Source organism: Eschrichtius robustus, chromosome 20 (genome assembly GCF_028021215.1).
Source record: "Eschrichtius robustus isolate mEscRob2 chromosome 20, mEscRob2.pri, whole genome shotgun sequence".
NCBI lineage: Eukaryota > Metazoa > Chordata > Mammalia > Artiodactyla > Eschrichtiidae > Eschrichtius > Eschrichtius robustus.
The window spans coordinates 7511976-7530703 of NC_090843.1; the positions used below are offsets into that span (position 1 = coordinate 7511976).

The 18728-nt window shown below is 60.3% G+C and overlaps 3 protein-coding genes across 4 annotated transcripts in view; 2 read left to right on the forward strand and 1 right to left on the reverse strand.

The window, feature by feature from the left end:
* The window catches only part of RECQL5 (RecQ like helicase 5), a 37443-nt gene that overhangs the window by 1549 nt on the left and 17166 nt on the right, over positions 1–18728 (reverse strand). Inside the window, exons 8-16 of the mRNA XM_068530528.1 lie at positions 2841–3059; positions 2490–2589; positions 2319–2355; positions 2139–2197; positions 1980–2053; positions 1539–1632; positions 1132–1266; positions 260–801; positions 11–101 (exon numbers count right to left, since the gene is read on the reverse strand). Of these exons, the coding sequence (XP_068386629.1) occupies positions 11–101; positions 260–801; positions 1132–1266; positions 1539–1632; positions 1980–2053; positions 2139–2197; positions 2319–2355; positions 2490–2589; positions 2841–3059 (1351 nt within the window). The remainder of the gene's footprint in view (positions 1–10; positions 102–259; positions 802–1131; positions 1267–1538; positions 1633–1979; positions 2054–2138; positions 2198–2318; positions 2356–2489; positions 2590–2840; positions 3060–18728) is intronic.
* Positions 5137–12312, forward strand: SMIM5 (small integral membrane protein 5). Its single transcript, XM_068531090.1, has 3 exons — positions 5137–5485; positions 11127–11287; positions 11735–12312. Exons 2-3 carry the CDS (start codon positions 11161–11163, stop codon positions 11830–11832), a joined length of 225 nt encoding a protein of 74 aa, XP_068387191.1. The 5' UTR covers positions 5137–5485; positions 11127–11160; the 3' UTR covers positions 11833–12312.
* SMIM6 (small integral membrane protein 6) lies at positions 17112–18686 on the forward strand. Of its 2 annotated transcripts, none has more exons than XM_068530848.1 (3): positions 17112–17184; positions 17265–17340; positions 18228–18686. In XM_068530848.1, exon 3 carries the CDS (start codon positions 18234–18236, stop codon positions 18411–18413), a length of 180 nt encoding a protein of 59 aa, XP_068386949.1. In that variant the 5' UTR covers positions 17112–17184; positions 17265–17340; positions 18228–18233; the 3' UTR covers positions 18414–18686. The 2 variants fall into 2 exon arrangements, with proteins under 2 accessions (XP_068386949.1, XP_068386950.1); XM_068530849.1 differs by having other exon boundaries at positions 17141–17184; positions 17269–17340.

Below are 18728 nucleotides of genomic sequence, written 5' to 3' on the forward strand. Positions count from 1 at the left end.
CTCTCAGTACCTGCTGGGGTCTGGGCCGCTTGCCTCTCTGTGCCTCCTTTGTGGGGGTGGGCTGGCCTTCTGGGGGCCTCTGGTCTCTGAGCGGGCAGGCACTGGCCGGAAGGGAGAGCAGGCGTCAGAGCTCCAGATGCCAGCCGCGCCCTCAGCCCAGGTGGCCCAGTGAAGCACATCGTGGGAACGGGCCCCGAGCTTCAGAGGCCCAGTTAGCAGAGGGGATTCTAGAGGATGCCAGGACTGCCCGTGACCTCACCTTGGCCCGTCCTCGGAGCACTCCTCGGTCTGGGGGTGGGCAGCCAAACGTCCCATGGCTCCATCCTCCTCCCCTGTGCACTTCTCTGGGGCCGGCAGGGGTCCCCGCGCCCCGTCACGGGAAGGGCTGGCACCTTCTGCCCCTGGGGCTGAAGTGGGCGGAGGAGAGCGCTCGGTCCTTTGGTAGGAGAAGCGGGCGATGTTCTGGGAGTCCTTGAGGGCCGCTGCGGCCAGGAGCTGCTGCTTCTTGCCGACCCGGGCCTTGGCGGTAGGACTGCCCCGAGAGGGGCCTTCGGCCTTCTTCTCGGGGGAGGGCCCCCCACAATGAGCACCGCTCCCAGGGGCCTCTCCTCTGGGCCCAGGGAGGGGCTCAGCGCCTTCCTCATCCTGGCGGCCACGGGGCCGGCCGGGCGGCTCCTGCCCGCCTCCCTGCACCGGCCGGGGGTCTTGCTCCTTGAGCTGCATCTTCTCCATCAGCTCAGAGGCCGTCTGGAACGTGCAGGAGCCTTTCGGGAAACCAGCTCCCACCCGCTTGGGTTTGAACTGTGAGGAGGAGAGAGGCTTCTGACCACAGGTGCCTCCAGGGCACTCTCTAGAGGGCCCAGGGATGGCTGCGTGGGTGGGGCTCCCGGGAGTGGGGGCGGGAAAAGCTGGGCGGGACAAGGCTTGGGGGTCGGGGTGGCGAGACAGGCACTGTGGGGGGCTGCAGAGGCGTAGCTGGCAGAGTACGGAAGCGCGAGGGCCTGCCCTGGGGGCGCCCTAGGGCCAGGGCTGTGATGCCAGGAGAGCAAGGACTATACCCTCGCTGAGGGCAAGGGGCCGTGGCGCCTTTCCTGGACCCAGGTTTGGGGTGGACACCAGGACGCCACTCACCGAGTACACCTGGGAGGCCGGCCGGATGTCATACTCGGTGGGCTCTGGGGGCTCGGCCTGGGCGCTGCAGCTCCTGGCACCACCTCCCACGTCGTAGAGCTGCCCATCCTTGGAGGCTTTGTGGATCTCAGCCACCTGGGGCAGGGACAGGTGGGAACGCCGTGGTCGGCACCCCTAGCTCCTGACAGCCCCCAGCCCAGGCTTTCCACGAGTGGGTTCTGCGGCCCGTGGCTGCAGGCACCTGGGCACTGGACAAGTTCTAGTCCGCACGGGGTTGGCTAGAAATACTTCCAACCAGGAAAGGAGGGAAGTCGGGCTCCCCGGGGAATAAGCGGCCCCCTGTGTGGCGGGCTGCCTCTCCCACCCAGAGCCCGGAGCACGCCCCGCCCACCCCGCCCGGTGCCCACCTTCTTCAGCACGCTGGCCTTGTACAGGTTGGCCACCTTGGCATTTCGGAATGTCTCGTGTTCCAGCTCCACTGCCTTGGCCTGGAGGTCAGATCTGAGGGTAGGAATGAGGTTAAGGTGTCAGGTAGGCCTGAGGCCCCTCCCTGTTAGATCCTCCCTGGGGACCCTGGAGATGGCTTCAGGAACGGCCTGGCAGGAACAGCCTTGGGCACAGGGATTCCGACCTGGACTGTCTGGCCCCCTGTGGTTTACTGTCCCTCAGCAGCTCCTGGCAGCCCCTCGCTTGTGGCCAAGCCCCTGGTGAGGCTGTGAGACTCACACCCCCTGGGAGTAAGATGCGTCCCAATTTGGGGAGGGGTGCCCAAATAAGCCAGGGGGGCTGGGGTTCCTGCAGTCTCCAAAGGAGCCCGGGGACCGCTCCTCGGCCCTGACGACACTCACCCGTCAGTGGAACCTGCGGCCTGGCGGTTGCTGCTCAGAGCCTCCTCCAGGAGCCCCAGGCAGTGCTCACGGGCCTGCACAGGGGAGGGAAGTTGGTCAAACAGTCGCAGGTTGGGGGGGATCCTGGGGGGCAGGTGTGACGAGCTGCCCACCTCTTACCTTCACAGTGAGTCTGGGGATCTTCCTACTAGAAGCCTCTTTCAGGGGACAGTCCGCATCTGGGGGGAGCAGAGGCGAGCCCTTCCACTCTACTTTCTGCTCTCTGGCATCCCCAACCCCCCAGTGAGGCATCCTCCGTCCACACCCTGACACCAGCCCAGGGGGCATCTCTGTACTGACCTGGGGGTACGAATTCTTCTATCTTGGGGTCTTTGCCCTGGAAGATGACATGAGGGCCCGTGAGGCGTCCTGCCCCGCAGCAAGACAGCTCCCAGCCCAGCACCAGGGAAGGGGCTGAGAGGGTGTGAGCAGGGGGCCACCTGGACCCCACTGAGCCCCCGTCCCCTTCACCTTGCGCAGGCGCATCTGCTTCTGGTAGAAGAGATTCCATTCCCGCTTGTGGGCCTCGTCTCTGCCCTCATCCCCGCTGCCTTCAGAGCCTTCGTCGTACCTAGGAGACAGGCTGGACGTGAGCAGTCCTGGGTCTGGGCTTTGCCCTCCTGTCACGTGTCTGGTGGGACAGTGATGTCTCTGATGCCCTGGCAGCTCATGGGCAACACCGAAGTCCTGGCCCCAGCGTGGCCCTCAGGGCCGGGGGGTGGACTACGGCACTGTGTCGCCTCTGGTCTGGCCTTAGCATCAGGGAGGGAATGCCAGACTATTTCCAGTGGGTTGGGGGCCCCTGGCCTCATGGCCCCTCACCTGCTAAAGCCCCCATAACCCCTGCGGCCTCCCTCATACAGCTCAGGGTCAAAGCCGTTCCCCTGGGAGGGCCCAATGGCGGTCTTGCTCCAGCTGCTGCTTTGCTCCAAAGCGTCCAGCTGCTTCCGCACAGCTGCAGGGTTCTGGCAGTGGTCACAGCCTTTGGTGCAGGCGGGGGGCGCATCCCCGAAGTACTTGGCAATGGCAGCGTGGCGGCACCTGGAGCAGGCAGCACAGCACAGACAAGGGGTGAGGGACCCACACCGGCCAGCGTTCGTTCACCCGATCCCGAAACTCTGGTTGAGCACAGCTACGTGTCTGGCACTGTGGGAGGCATCTCACGCGAGCCTCCCAAGGCATCGCTGGGGCGCCCATTGTACAGATGAGGACGGCAAGCGGAAAGAGCTTTCTCAAAGTCACGGAGCACACGTCTCCAGAGGAGCCAGGGCACGAACCCCACTCTGTCCTGCTTCTCTATGGAGCGCTCCTCCGGGCCCCAGCCCCCTCTCCATCCTTCGGCAGTGGGGCACCCTGGAAGGAGCATGGACTCTGGGTGCAGACGCTGACTCTGCTGCGGAGGCTGTGTCCTTGGGGAAAGCATCTGACCTCCTGAAGCCCATGCGCTCTCGCCTACAAGCCGGTGCAAGAGGAGCACTGGCCCCCTGGGCGGCATAAGGGCCAGGATGGCGCTCTGAAGCGCGCTGCACAGCGCCCGGCACACAATCTTCACTCTTTTCTGACGGGGAGGGAGGGAGAGAACGGCAGCAAGTGGCCCTACCCCACCTCAGCACTCTGCTCTACTTCTGTCTCCTGGTGACCTCTTCTTCGTTGCCCCCAACAAGCCTGTGTGTGCCCAGCCCAGTGTACGCAGCCCGGGACCGGGGGGGACTGCCTGAGAGCAGGAACTGGGCAGCTCAGGGCCGGCACCGTAGAGCCGCCACTGGTGAGGGCAGCGAGGAGACGCAGCCGTGGCCGGAGTCTTCCTCGTCGTACCTTCCAGGCTGGAAGAATGAACCCCCCCCCCGGGCTGGGGGCACAGTCGGTCACTGGGGCAGATGCAGAGGCCTGGGGGGCCACAGTTCTATCAGGGCTGTTACAAACAGCCATTCCTGCAGCAGGAATGTGGCACGGGCTGGGGGAGCCCGAGAGGAGATGCCGGAGCAGAGGTAGGGCTGTCTAGTCACCACATCCCAAAGACAAGAAGAGCGGGCGTCACTGCTCTAACCAGAACACCTCTCAACGTGAGCACTGCCTGGGGCTGCAAGAAACACTCTGAGGAGCCAAGACCCCGAGGGGCAGGCTCCAGGAATGACAACAGATTGTGACACAGCCCCCAGGAAGCGCGGGCTGGCTGCCTTGTTTAGCTGAGGAGAGAACGGCTGGAGCCGGCAAGGAGGGCATGGCGGCCACCAGAGGGCGCTATTCCTGCCGCACCCAAAAACCGATGTGTAACTCATTCCATGGCTCAAGCCCGTGCGACTGCACAGTGGCTGCCTGTCCGGCCTCTGGGAGGCTCTGGCATCCAAGTGGTGTGGCCACAAGGCTGGCTTCCTTCCCCCCACCCTCCCCCAAGCCCCGACTCACTGGCGTTTTGTGCTCACACTCAAAGGGCTCCATTGACAGCTCGCAGATGCGGGCTGGGGTCGGCTCCTGTCCTGCTCCGGACACAGCCTGGTCTGCTGGGGTGGCACGACCAGTCAAATGTCAAACCAGCCAGCCCCTGGGCTCTGGAGCCCGTCCCTGACAGTCGGGCCGGGAGTGTGGAGACAGCCCCAGCCGACACTCTGGCAAGAACAAGATCAGCAGTGTCCTCTCTCCTCCTCCCGGGGCCGCCCCCGAGGAACAGGCTAAGGCCAGGCCACTCCCAAGTCACTCGGGACTCCCAAGTTCTTCCCCAAGATGCCTCCCCAGAGGGCTGACTGCTTGGGTGGTCCAGCAGCTCCCCCACTGTTTACTTTCTTTCCCAGGAGAAAACAGAGAGGAACCCGCCAGGGAGTCGCCTGAGGGACAGGTTGGGGGTTGAGGGACATGGGCCCAAAGGCCCTCCTGAGGGTGGGGCAGGAGGCAAAGAACTGGGAGAGGTGCAGGCCCCCTCCCTCGCTCCCTCCCCGCCCGACTCCACCGCTCAGGTGGAACCTCCCAGGGGGTCATCTTTGCCAGGGAATGTGAGAGCCGACCTCCTCTTTCATCAGCTCACAGCCCAGGCCCAGCCCACACCCGCCAGGGGGGAGGAAAGGAAGAGGAGGAGGAACAGAGGAGGGCCGTGCAGACCTTCGGGGCAGGGAGTAGGCACAGGAGTCTGCAGCCGCAGGCCCAGTTCCCAGCAGGGATTCCCTCGCCTGCGGGGCAGCGGTGGCACTGGCTCCTTACTTCAGCCGCCCCGTGTAATGTGACACTTGAATCTCCAGGACGACCAACAACAAAAAAGCTAAGGCCGAGACAGCAGCTGGCTGTCAGCAGCCAGGAGCTCCGCTGCGCTGAGCAGAGGCACCCAGGGAGCAGCCGCGGGTCAGGAAAGAGGCGTCCGCAAAGGAAGGAAGAGGTGTGAGCCCAGCTGGAGGGGAGGCCGGAGGAGAGGCACGCGGAGGCTGCTGGGCTCCCCAGCACCTGCGGTTGCCCCCCAACCCCAGCACCTGAGCTCCCAGGTGAGTGGCTCCGCTCACAGATGAGGCGGGGACGAAGGAAAAGGAGCCGCCAGGGTCCCCTGTCTCAAGGGTGGAGGGCCACAATCTACCACGAGCACGGAGAGGAGGGTCCTGGGGGACACGCTTGGTCGTAGTCTCTGGAGAGCCTCCCTTTCAAACTCGGGCTCTCCCTTCTCTTGCTGGGACCCCGCACGGGGCACAGGCCGAGGCTGCAGCCCTCTGCTGGCTTGCTGAGCAGGCAGAGGGGCCTGGAGTGCCTGCTTACTCGGCAAGTTAGTTTAAGCTTTTCCTATTCAGGGGGCTTAAACGAGGGATTTGGCTGGCCTGGCCTAGGGGAGAACCATCGCCTGCCCACTGAGCCTCCCTTTCTCTGGGGATCAAGTCCCTGCTTTCTCCCAGGCAAGGAGGCTCAGGGCAGGGGCTGCCCGGCCACCTCGCACCTCCCATGATGCGAACCTGTGGCAGCTCTCTGCCCATTGTGTTCTGGACAAGAGCAGCAGCTGCCACCTCTTATGCGGGGCTTGGTGTTCTCAGCTCGGAGCTAGGCCCAGGTGCTCCTTCCTGGGCCCACAGAGATCCCCAGGAACCCCCAAATCTCCCTGAATGCCACGCCAGAAGCATGAGGGCCCTAAACCCAGGGTGGGGTGGGAAGGCGACAATGGTGGAAGTGAGGCTTGGGAAGGGACTGCCCCGCCCCATACTTGGCCCTCTGCCGCCATCAGAACGCTGGTGGTTCTCGGGCGGCACTGAGATCAGCTCTCTTGGGCAGGGCCCCGAGAGTCGAGGCTGGCTGCCTACCCCTCCTGCCTCCCTGTCCTCACGCCAGCGTTACAGTCCCCTTCCCCAGCCCCCCAGATGTTTTCCCCAAAGCGAACAAGCTAGTATCTACTTAGAAAAACAGCCACCCAGGTTAAAGTGGAAACCAGGGATCAGTCGACGTGTTCTTGGCTCGGCAGAGGCTGTGGGATTTGGCCTGGGTTGGTGGCTGGGGAGACTAAAAGCCCGGCAGCGATGAGCAGTGATGGCACAGAGAGGGGACAGACGCCGGGTGAGGGAGGAAGGCAGTGATGAGCCCATGGCTGCCCCTGCTGGCTCTTATCTGTAAGACGGCCCAGACCGGCAGGCAGGGATCAGAGTCGCTAGATCCAGAGGACACAGGTGGATGGGGGCCCCCGAACACAATCCCTGTGCGGGGACAGAAGGGTGATGCCCAGCCTCTGGGGCTGCAGGAGGAATCAGCAGCAGCAGGAAGTGTCTCCTCCTGTCCTGGAAAAGCTACGGGGCTGGGGAAGCCGGGGCTGCTGAGGGTTCAAGTGTCATTGGACCCCACTGGAAGGCGGGGCCAAGGCAGAAAGCGCAGCGCACAGTGGGCATCTCTGCCTTGCTGGTTAGGCCACCGGACCCCGCAAGACTCCCCCAACCTTCAGTTATGCCTCATTCTAGTTCTTTCTCGAACAAGACGTTGCCCAGGGGGCAGGGGTGGCTGAAACCCACCTTGACAAAATAACAGGGCAGGGCAAGAAGCCCTTGGGCCCTGAGCCATCAACACACCCTTATCAGACAGCACACATCCGCTGCCTGGGCTCTCCCCACGCAGCTGCGTCTGGAGTTGGAGTGTCAGTTCTGCAAAGAGGAAACAGGGACACTTCAGTACCAAGTGGCAGTTGTCCGGCCTGCAGGAGGCCTGCCTGCTCTGTTGCAAGGTTCTCCGTGCCAGGAGATGCCACACAAAGGCATGTTTTCTAGTCCCTCCAGCTCTGCCAGCCTTCCCTTCAGCCTGGCTCACCTTCCCCCGCCACTGGCTGCCACTCCAGCCGGGGAGCACCCTCCGAAGGTGCCGAGAAGGGCCGTGCAGGCAGCCGGGCCAGGGGAAGCCACCACTTGCTCTGGCTGCTTCTAACCGAGGCGCTACCGAGCGTGGGGTTGGGGGAGATCCTCATTCACAGGCAGAAAGTACAGTTTGGGAAGGAGTGTGGTGGAGCTAAGATAGAAAGACTGGGAAAATATAGAGAATTACCAGTAGCCCCACTGGGCTTCCCTGCCCTCCGCTCTCCAAACCTGGGAAGGGTAAGAGGACAAGAGGCAGCCAGCCCCAGGACGCCCACCCTCCCTGGGCCACAGCTGGGAACACTCAGGGCTCCCTACAACGCAACAGCTGGGGCACAGGCCTCACGGTCACCTGACGACGGCTGGTTATATCGGGCACCAGGCGTCAGGCACCCCTTGGCCTCGCTTTAAATAGCGTGCTGGAAAGCCCGCCTGGGACCTGCTGGAATGTGCCTCCGCCCTCTTAGGAGAACAGGCCCCTCCAGCCCTCCACGGCCCCCACTAAGGCTCCTCTGCTCAAGGCCAAGCTGGAAATGATAAAACAGCAACTGAAAAGCAAAGGGGGCTTCAGCCTTTGGGGCAGAACAGCCGTGTCCAGCAGCCCCACTCCTGCAGACGGGATGCAGTGAGCAGCCCTGGGGCCAATCCAAGTCCCCAGAGGCCCTGGGTGTCCACGTCCGTGGCCCGCTGGTGTGGACCGACACTCTTCCCAGAGTGGGGCCCGGGTCCCCTGGGCGTGAGTCTGCAGCTTTCTGACTTCCTAACCCCTGGAGGACAGCTGACTTTAAAGGCGAAGCTTCGGATCAACAGGCCCCGCCTTTCCGGCACAGCAGTTCAGCCCGGCCCCACCTTCCCCCTCCCTGCTCTGGAGATCACGCCCCGACTGACCAGGGTCTCCACGCAACCTCTCACTCACAAGCGGAGGCGCCCCCTCTGCAATCCCTCCCGGGTCTTTGGGCGTGGGGGGCACAGGTGAAAAAGCCCCCCGCCCACCCGCTCGCCTCCGCCTCTGTGAAGTGAAGGAGTGTCTCTGATGGCTACATTAGGCAGTGCAGGCCCTGGGCCAATCAGGCTGAAAAAGCCAGGCCAAGTAGCCGAAGAGGGGAGGGGAAAGCAGCCCAGCTCCCGAGCCCCGGGCAAGCTCCCCCTGGGCTTCGGTCGGCCCACCGGTCCCTCCTCCAGGAATGGGACCAGCGGGCGGGCTCCCGTCCTCCTGGAAACCCGGAGAGCGAGATGCCCGGAGGCGCCAGACCAAGGGAGGGGACCACCTTCCTGTGCACACCTGCTCCACTGGTCAGTGGGAGGAGGTCTGTTCAGTGTGACCTGAGGAGAGGGGTCTCATGCTCGGGAAGGAGTTCATGAGCCTGAGACAGAAAGACTCGCAAGATCTGGCCCTTTGGTGACAAGTCACAGGAGGTTCTCAAAGAGCAAGTGTGGCCCGGTGAGTGATGAAAGCTGTGTTCCAGACTCCCGAGTGTGGGGTGGGGCTGATCACGCAGAGCCCTGGTCCCCGTGCTGAGCCCATCGCACGGGCCAGGCCCTCTGTGGGCTGCTCCTGGGCTGGCTTATCTTGCCCGTCAAAGAGCAGGCTGCCCGAGACAGGTGCCCACAGAGGGATGGCGGGGGCAGCGCTGCCAGGCCCCACTCCCGCAGTGTGACCACGAAGTCCCTTCCTCTCTCCGGTCTCAGTGTCCCCATATGCAGAAGAAAGGAGGCAGGAGTGGATGACCCATGGCATTCTAGAATTCTGTGCCTCCTAGTACATTGGAAAACTGGGATCCTGATCTCGTTTGTAGCAACGTGCAGACCCTGGGGTGGGGCATGGGAGAAGCTGGGAGGCCCTAATTCCAGGATCCTCCCCCTTTGACAAGAGACATCACCTGCCTGCTACCCTCCATCATCACTTAAAACATAGCCCCCCCATCTCCAGCCGGCCCCCCACCACTCTCCTTCACCTCACACACCACAAACATCCCGGGCATGAAGGACACAGACGAAACTCCCCAAAGGTGTTGAAGGAAGGTCACTGACAGCGTGTGGGGGGGTGTGACTACCCCCAAAGGCCGCCTGGCCTCTGCTGCGCTGGCCGGACCCCGCCCAGAGGGGAATCACATGGGCTGGGCACTCCTAGAGCCCGGCCCTGTGCTCAACCCTCCCGACAGCCTCGAGAGATGGGCACCTCATCTTCACGGAAAACGAGGAGAGGAACAGACTCAGAGAGACGGAGCCACTCCGTGTCACAAAAGCAGGAAGAAGGCTGGCAGTATTCAAACCCAGGATGATTCGAATGCTATTCTGTGGGGGGGGGCCACCTGACCAGATGAGGGCAGTTATCCTGTGGGGAAGGAGATGCAGGAGGAACCTGTGCCGGCCGTCCAGGCCCTGGAGGACCGTGAGGTGGAAGGGGGTGGAACTGGCCTGAGTGACCACAGGTGGGACTGACGAGGTCACCGGGAGGTCCCATCTTCTAATGATCAGAGCTGCCCAAGAAGGAATGGGCGGGGCTGGGCCGCAGGGGGGCTCCCCACTCGAGCAAAGGCCGAATGGCAGAGGGAGGGCAGGGAGCCAAGTGCGGCGCAGAGGACTCGAGCAGATGCCCTTCAAGGCGGCTCTAAGGACGCTACGCTGTGGGAGCAGCGCCAGCAGTGACCGGCCTCACAGACCGCAACCACCTGGGGGAGAACGTGCCTGGCTGAGGGACGAGGCAGCAGTAATGAGAGCTTACAGTCTGGCTCAGGCCCCTGGCCGCCTGCAGCCCTGCCCTGGCTAAGAGCTGCCTCGGGGAACAGGCTGATTCTGGGTTGGCGCAGGCTGTCCCTGATCCCTCTCTGAAGAGGTGCTGGCTCCCTCGTGCCCACCGGGGAGGCGGCAGGGGAAAGAAGGTCTGTGGCACAACGTGTCCCGACTCACTGACTCGGCCTGGATCTTCACCTTCGGCCCCCTGGGCACAACCGACAGGAGGAGGCTCTCGGTCCTGGGGCCTGGAGTCTGTTGCCCCTCACCTGGGGCCGTGGGGCCGTGGGGCAGGGGGTGTTGGGGGCAGGGGGGAGCAGAGGGGACTCTCTTGGTCAGCCAGAGAGGCAGGTCCAAGCCAGCAAGAGAAGGAGGCTAAACCCCCCCGGGACTTCTGGTCCCATCCTGAGAGAGGACCCCTTGGGGACAACTAGAAGGACACAGTGTCACCTCCACCTTCTCACAGGAAGACACCGTATGAGTAAAGAAATGGGGCTGGTGGGAGAGGCGGGGGGCCCCAGGGGGGCTCAGACCACTGCCCCCAGTCAGCTCTCAACTACGGCCGACCCTGACCAGAAGCCCCCATGAGCCTGCTCTCGGAGGAAGCCGACCCTTCTGTCCCCACATACGATGAAAAGCAAGAGTGCCAGGCTGGCATTCTGGAGCCCTGTCTCCCCACCAGGGAGGCATCAGGGGCCGCCAGGGGAGCCATGCCCATCCGAGGCACCCTGGCAACACCTAGGAGTGGTGTCTAAGACAAAGGAGCGTGCAGTCCCTTCACGGTCAGCAACCGCGGCTGACCTTGGCCGGCTGGCAGACCCCTCCTCCGGCAGGGCCTCAGGCTCACTGTCATCCCCAGCTTCCCTCGCCTGGGCAGTGCCAGCTAGGTGGGGGCTGAGGGCCACAGCGGAGCGCTGAGCAAGGGGCCCTGCCAGCTCCCTGCCTCCCTCGTGAGCTGTGAGCCACCAGGCCTGTGAGGGGTGAGACCTGACAAACTCGTTCTGCGGGCTGGGGTGGGTGAGAGGGCAGATTCTCTGGAGGCAGCTCCGTGGGGACACCAGGTCCTCTCCCTGCTCTGCAGCTCAGGAGGAAACCCAGCAGGGACACGACACAGCATGGCAGCCTCCAACCTTGCGCTGGAGATGCGCTCCGTAGGGGAGAGGCTGCTGCGCAAGCTGCAGAGGCTGCCCCAGGCCGAGCCCGTGGAGATCGTGGCCTTCTCGGTCCTTGTCATTTTCACAGGTAAGCCGGCGCTCCCAGAGTCTCCTCGGCGCCCACGGCTCTTCCTGGCATCCAGGAGAGACGAGACCATGGTACCCACCACGGGGCTGGCAGAGGTGGCTGGGTGGTCCCCCAGACAGAGGAGGAGAAGCAGATGTCCCCTGGGGGGAGCCAGGGGGTCCCCCCTAATCCTGACATGCTGCTCTAGGAAACGGGAGCGCTGGGCACCAGGGCCCAGAGGTGCCTCCGGCACCCCAACCCACAGATGGAGGGAGCAAAGCTCTGGGGGCCGGCATGGGGACAGTCACACCTCTTCCCAGACTCTCGGGTATTTCTGACCACTAAGCCAGGGCTTCGGTGAAGGTCCTCTAGGCCCCCAGAGGGGCCTCTTTGGAAGTGTGGTGGGCGTCCTTTTCCTCCTCGCCTCTGAGCTCCCGGAGCGCTCTGCTCTCTCCCCCAACCCCCCAGCCATCGTGCTGCTGCTGCTGCTGACGGCCGTCGGCTACTGCTGCTGCCCTAAGCGGGGAGGCAGGAGGGCCGCGGTGGGACCCACCACCCCACTGTGAGGGCCAGGGCGACGGCCGACGAGGAGCCGGAGAGGAGACCGCCAAAGCCATGACCCAGGGAGTCAGCCTGGCCCTGCAGCCCTCACCCCTCAAGACAAAGATCCACCGCCCCGGCCCTGGCCTAGCCCAGGAACCCAGACACTGACTGAGAGCTGGGGCCTCATCAAGGAAATACGGGCTGTTCGGGCCACAAAACTCTCACCTGACAGTGCACACATGGGGGCCGAGGAGTCGTCGACTGTTTCTAAGACAGAAAACCACCGGGGGTTCTGCGCCTACCTGCGCTTTCCAACAAAACACAGAAGTGGGGTCCCCACACCTGGAGAACAGCCCGCACGTGTGGGGAGCTGGCCTCAAGGCTCCCACGCCAAAGAGGAGCAGGCCAATCGGAGAGGGGCTTTGCACAGTAGCTCCTAAGTCCCGAGCTCCCCCCAGAGCGCGGACATGTCTGTGTTCCATTCCAGTATTTGCCTGTTTCTTTCCCAGTAAAAGCTTTCTGGTTATGTGTTTCTGTGGTGCCAGACTCCCTGGGCTCGGTTATGTGCATCAGGTGGGCAGCGTGCCAGAATTCCAGGGACATGGCCAGTGACCGTCCCTTCCAGGCCTCTGCTCTCCCTGTGCTCTCGGAAGCTGGAAAAACACGCAGGCAGGAATGCCACGCGAGAGGGAAGGCTGCGGAACCAGGGGAGGGCTGCGGCGCCTTTCCTGCCCAGCACCAGCTGCTAACAAGCTCCGCCCTCCCAGACGCCTGCTTGGCAGTGGTGGAGGCTGCGTCTGCCCCAGGCAGGTGCCGGGCTCAGGAATGCCACCATTGCCATTAACCGTAGCCGGCACACCCCGTCCTACCAGGCTCAGGCCACTGGGTCTTCCCAAACTTCTGCGGTAAGAGAGGTGAGGCCCCTACTATTGTCCATAACCTGCATCCTGACCGCTCCGTCCTTTCCCCAACGTGTGCCAGACTGTCTGCGTTCAAATCCTCGCCCTCCCACCCCTGCCAGCTACGAAACGGAGGTCAGTGACTCAGCCTCTCCAAGCCATGTTTCCTCCCCTGTGAAATGGGGCTAATCCTGGTCCCCACCTCCTGGGATAAACCCAGATGACCTTGGCACAGTGCTGGGCATATGCTAAGACTGATATGAAGCATCGTTATCTGCCCCTCTAAACAGGGGGCCGAGCCAGAGCAATGTGGACTCGTTTAAGGACTGGGCCTGCTGACATGCAACACTGCCTGGCCTCTTTCCCTTCAGTTTACTTCCTCTCCCACAGAACTTTCCAGGTAGAGCTACAAAGCCAGGAACGAGGGCAGGGGAGGTAGAGGCTCACGCGGTACCCCGCCTCCCCACCCCCCCCACCCCCCGCGACACACACACACAACCCTGGTCCGCCGGGGCCATAAAGAAGTCTGCGTTTTTTGTACTCCTCTGTCATCTTGGCCTGTGCAGCCCATGCTCTGCCTGCCTTGAGGCAGAGCCCCATCTACTCAGAAAACAGGGAGTGGAGAGGGGATGCCAGCCCCTGCCACTCCTCTGCGGCCCCACCATCTCCAGCTGACAGGCAGGCAGGCAGGAGAAGCTCTCTCTGGTTGGTTTCACTTCCTGGTGTCCAGGGACTTCTCTGATGGGTTTGGTTTGGGTTAAAGACCCAGAGAGGAGTGCTTCCATAGAAAATAAAAGAAATTCAAGAATCTGTCTGTACTCTCTACCACCCCCACCACACCACAAAAGAATGGGACTCGTAAAAATAATGATAACCATAATAATACTTGCAACAATGGTGAGGATGAAGATAGCTAAAATTCACTGAGGACTCATCCCCGCTCAGGCAGTGCCTTAAGCATTTTGATGCAGATAAATTCATTTAGTCATCACGACAACCTCAATGCCAAATGTACCATTATTATCCCCATTTTAAAGATGAGGAAATAGGTAACTTCCCTAAATTTGACCAGCTGAAAAGTGGCAGAGCCAGCCTCTGGGCGCCCCCCCCACCTGGCTCCAGAGCCCCTGCTCACCACACCCGGTGCCCTAGGCCTCCAGCTGTAGTATTGATAAGGCTCTCACTCCATTATCCACCACCTACAATACCAACCCTAGATCCCAAACAGCCACACCCCAAACTCTGGGGCCCTCCCTCCCAGAAGAAAAACAGAGGGAGGGTGGGAGGATGTGAAGCCCCGCCCTTTCCAGTCCCAGCGCCAACAGCTGGAGGGTCCCCAGGAAGCCCTCCGTTCAGGAGACGCTCCAACGGTGCAGCAGCCAGATCCTCGTGTGACTTTTCCTTAAGTGAGTTACATCAGCATCAAGAACATCCTTCCTCACTGTGGGTGAGGCTGAGCCTCTTTTCTAGAAAAGATTCAGGCTCCCTGGTCCAGCTGCCAAGAAGTCGGCAGACCTGGGCACCGACAGGTTGACAGGAGGTTCATTCGCATTTTCCTCCTCCAGGCCAGGCAGTACTTAACTGCTGACTCCAAATAAGATTCTGTCCCTCCCCTTGGAGGGCTTACGGGGGCACGCTGAGACCCACCACCAAGGGCTCCCCTGAAGCTGTCACGCCAGGTCCCAGGCAGGCTCCGATCCCACTCGGCTCAACCAACCAGATCTGCTCCAGCGCAAGAGCAGCCTGACGTACTCTGGCTGGTCCTCTGGGGAAGATGGGCATCGACAGGAGGCAGCAATTCCCCCATCATGGCAAAGAATAAACAGGTACAGCAAGGCAGGTGGTGACCATGGAAGGGGTGGCCATCAGGCCGTCTGAGCCCCAGAGAACATCTGGCTGACTCTGGCTGCCACACCTCTCTGTTCCCACCGCCATGCCACCCTGGACCAAGCCGCCAGCAGCGTCTGCCTGAGGTCCCTGCCGCAGCGTCCCAGCCGGTCTCGGCGCTGATCTCCCCGGCCTCGTCACGCCTTCCCCGCCCGTGGCCTCTGCTCCACCACTGACCACGACTGTGGTCTCTCGGTCCCTCACAAGGGTTTCACTATACACTTCAGATCTGTGCAGTTTACTGTCCATATGTTACGCCTTATTAGAATCTACAGTAAAGCCACCGGTGCAAGAATCTTATTAGCAAAACTTGGCAGAGCAGACAAAACAGTTTTCTCCTGTTTTCCCAAACATTAACATTTGAAAGCAATCTACAGATAACAATCTTCAAGACGACATATTTGCTTGTGGGTAATAACAAATTGCAGACCATAAAAAACTGAGGACAGGGAGTTCCCTGGTGGCCTAGTGGTTAGGATTCTGGGCTTCCACTGCCGTGGCCCGGGTTCAATCCCTGGTCAGGGAACTGAGATCCCTCAAGCCGCGCAGCAATAACAAAATAATAATTTAAAAAATAAAAGTTAAAAAAAATAATAAAACTGAAGACAAATTAATTTTGTCCTTAGGAAAAGTCTCCTCGCTCTCCTTGGGAACCGGCTGCCTACCCTGGAACACTGTCTCCTCATTCTAACTCTTACGTCGGCTTCCCATCTCAACTTCAACATCGCTCCTCCCGGGGGAGTCCCCTCAGGCCCCGGGCCAGGCTATGCCATGGGCACCACCAGCATTCTCCACCTCTTCCCATCACATCATTCCCTTTGTGGTGATCATTTCAGAAGAATTTTCCGATCAGGGCCAGCAGTTAATTGAAAAAGTCAATTAAAGCAACGTTTGTGTACCCGAGACATACGTTCTCTACACCTCTCATTTGAAATGGAAACATACAGATGCACATTCCTTGGCCAATCTTTTTGATGCAGGGCCGAGGTCTCTTCTCCTAGTGTGGGTTTGCTGACCAGAGTTCCTGAATTGTCTGTTTGCTAATTTTGATTTCTTTAAGGCGGAATAAGAACTTGAAGACATCTGCAAGGAAACCTGAGTGTGAAATACTTCTGCATTTTTAGGATATGTTTACAGTTGTCTCGTCCACATCTATTTTTGACAGGAACAGCTGGGTCCAAACCCCAAAGCAGTAACTTCTTAGCTGTGTGACCTTGGGTAAGTTACTTAACCTCTCTGTGCCTGTTCCCCAGTTGTAAAACTGGGGTTTCAGCTTTTATCACTACTTCACTTTTATGTAATGTTAAGTGCAATTATGTAATTACAATAACAAGTACAACTGCCACAAAACAGGTTTGGGAACAAGCAGCTGACGCTTAATAAGCATCCTACTAAGCTAATGGAGCAGAAGTCCGAGGGTGTGCTGAGACCAGCCTGCTGGCTCTGAGCATTCGGCAGGCCAAGGGCATTAGTCAGAGTGTTTTACAGAAGGAAATGCAAAGCGGCAGGTAAGCCAAGGTCAATTAAGCCAGGAGAGTTAAGAAGGACTTCACGGAACTTGCCCATCATCTCCTCCAGCCCCGGCTGCATGTCAGAATCACACGATGATGGCTTCCCTGGTGCCGCAGTGGTTAAGAATCCGCCTGCCAATGCCGGGGACACATGTTTGAGCCCTGGTCCAGGAAGATCCCACATGCCGCGGAGCAACTAAGCCCACGTGCCACAACTACTGAGCCTGAGCTCTAGAGCCTGCGAGCCACAACTGTTGATGCCTGCGTGCCTAGAGTCCGTGCTCCGCAACGAGAAGCCACCGCAACGAGAAGCCCGTGCACCGCAACGAAGAGTAGCTCCCACTCCCCGCAACTAGAGAAAGCCCGCGTGCAGCAACGAAGACCCAACGCAGCCAAAAATTAAAATAATAAATTAAATAAATTTAAAAAAAAAGAAAACATTAAATTAACAAAAAAAAGGGAGAATCACCCGACGAGCTTTACCAAGCACAGGGCTCTGACAAGCCCAGAGGCTGACCTCTGTGCTACCAGGTGGGGCCTGGGCACTGGCGTTCAGAAAAGCTCCCAGATGATTGGAACAGGCAGGGTTGAGGACCGGTACCCTAGAATGTAACCCCTGGGAGGGCAGGGCCTGCCTCTCTCGCTCACGACTGGACACGCAGCACCTGGCGCAGTTCCTGGCCACCGTGGGCACTCGACTCCTGTCTTTCAAGGAGGGAATGGCAGCCACCAAGTTCCACGAGCAGGGGCACAGGCCCCACTCCTGCTTCCCAGCTGCCCCATCACACCAGGGGGTGGGAACCCACACGAAGCAGCTGCGGCCGGGCCTAAGCGGCACACAAAAACACCAAGGGAGAAGCTGGGCCTCCACAGGAACCCGGGGCCTCAATGGTGATAAACACCCACATGCTGGTTCCAGGAGGTGCCAGCTGGACCTGTGGTTAATCATCAACCCGGCGCCACAGGAAGTGAGCGGCCATGCGTGGCAGCCCCAGCCCTGGGGCCTCCCGAGCTCTGGGCAGGTCCTTTCAGTAGACAGGTCATCTGGATTGAGAGGAGGGGCAGGACCCAGCCACAGGTGAGGTGGACGGGAGGCCTGGGGCAAGGGCCCCGGATCCAGTCTCTTCCCCCACCCACCCCAAGTCTGACCTCTCTCAGCCAGGACACCTCAACCCACGCGCCCTGAGCAGCCCCCCAAAACAGCATCACAAGAGGGCAGAACGCGGCGGAGGGGGTAAGTGTGAAAGGCTGAAAGAGAACGCGGTTGCTAGGCAATGGGCCCTAGCCCACCTTTGTTTGCTCTGGTGACAGCAAGCAGGTCTGGTCAGGGGCAATCAGCAATGCGGCCACCTTTTCCTCCCAAGAGTTGCTTCTCTGAGTCACGGTGCAGCTCTGGTCACCTGGCGGCTTCTTCAGCTCAGGCCCCACAAAGCGTGGGGCCTGAAGGATTACCCTGATCCGCCTACCCTCTCTTAGGACACAGGAGTATAAACAGCAGACCCAGGTAATGGCTCCTTCCTTCTCTGCCTTTACTCCCTGCAACTGGCTACAGACGCACAGCCTGCCCATCTCAGCTGTGTTTCAAGATTAGTTAGTCCTTCTGTTTTCACCTGCCTCTAAGGAAGCCTACAGAGGCCTCAGCTTGAGACCATCCACTCCTGGGCTCCTGTGCTGATCTCTCAAAATGCTTCCCAAATCTTTGGCAACCGAGGCAGGAAACCCAGGAAGGGTCTGTAGTGCTGCTTTTTAGATTCTGGCTGAGCGGTTCTCAGGGATGGGAGAGAAAGTCCTGCTCACAGCAGGGCTGTTCAGGAAAGGACTGGAGAAGCCAGAGGCAGCCTCCAGGAAGAACTCAAGGGACCCCCCCCCCTCTCTTGGTGCCAGTCCCTGCTTTTGCTTCTACGGAGGAAGAAAGCTCATTTGTTGCTTGCTGGAGGCATCGAGCCCAATGACCCACCATCCCTTCAATGCCCGACCATCCCTTCAATGCCCGCTAGCTGCAGAGGTGGCCGCCGTTCTCTGAGATCGCACCAGAGGGTGAAGCTGGGGGCAGGGAGTAGCACCTGGGACAGGGCCTTGGAGAAGCCCCTGCACTCAGGGCCTCTGTCCCCACTTTTCCAGGTTCACATGGACAGACTACTAACAAAACGCGCCTGGAAGGATGAGTTCTGGCAGAACCCCTTGGACCAGGGGGGCCTGGTAGTGATCTGCTTGTTCATCATTATGGTCCTGTTTCTCATCTTGTTTGCTATTGTGTTTGGTTTACTCCCCCCACTCGATAGGGTCAACCAGTGTGAAGAGTCGTGACCTGACTTTCTGCGGGCCAAGAAGGGGGCCACTGTTAATACACTCTCAAAACACCATGTACCTTTTCTCCAAAGCCCTTTTAACAGTCTGGAATTATACATTTTTCATGTGATTTTCTGATAAGTGCCTGTCTTCCCCACTGGTCCAAGCAACAAAAAGCAGGGGCTGGGTCTCTTTCTGTTCCCCATTGTACCCCCTTTTCTGATGTGCCCTCGCACAGAGTCAGTATCAATCAATATTTGCTGGTTGAATAAATGAATGAATGAACAAATGAGCAAACGAATGGATAAACAGAGGGATGCTGGGCCGTTGGCT

Excerpts from the sequence above, each read along its gene's own strand:
- SMIM5 (XM_068531090.1), top strand. The coding sequence starts at position 11,161 with ATGGCAGCCTCCAACCTTGCGCTGGAGATGCGCTCCGTAGGGGAGAGG. Across the intron at positions 11,288-11,734 it reads GGTCCTTGTCATTTTCACAG|CCATCGTGCTGCTGCTGCTG; the intron begins GTAAGCCGGCGC and ends CCAACCCCCCAG.
- SMIM6 (XM_068530848.1), top strand. The coding sequence starts at position 18,234 with ATGGACAGACTACTAACAAAACGCGCCTGGAAGGATGAGTTCTGGCAG.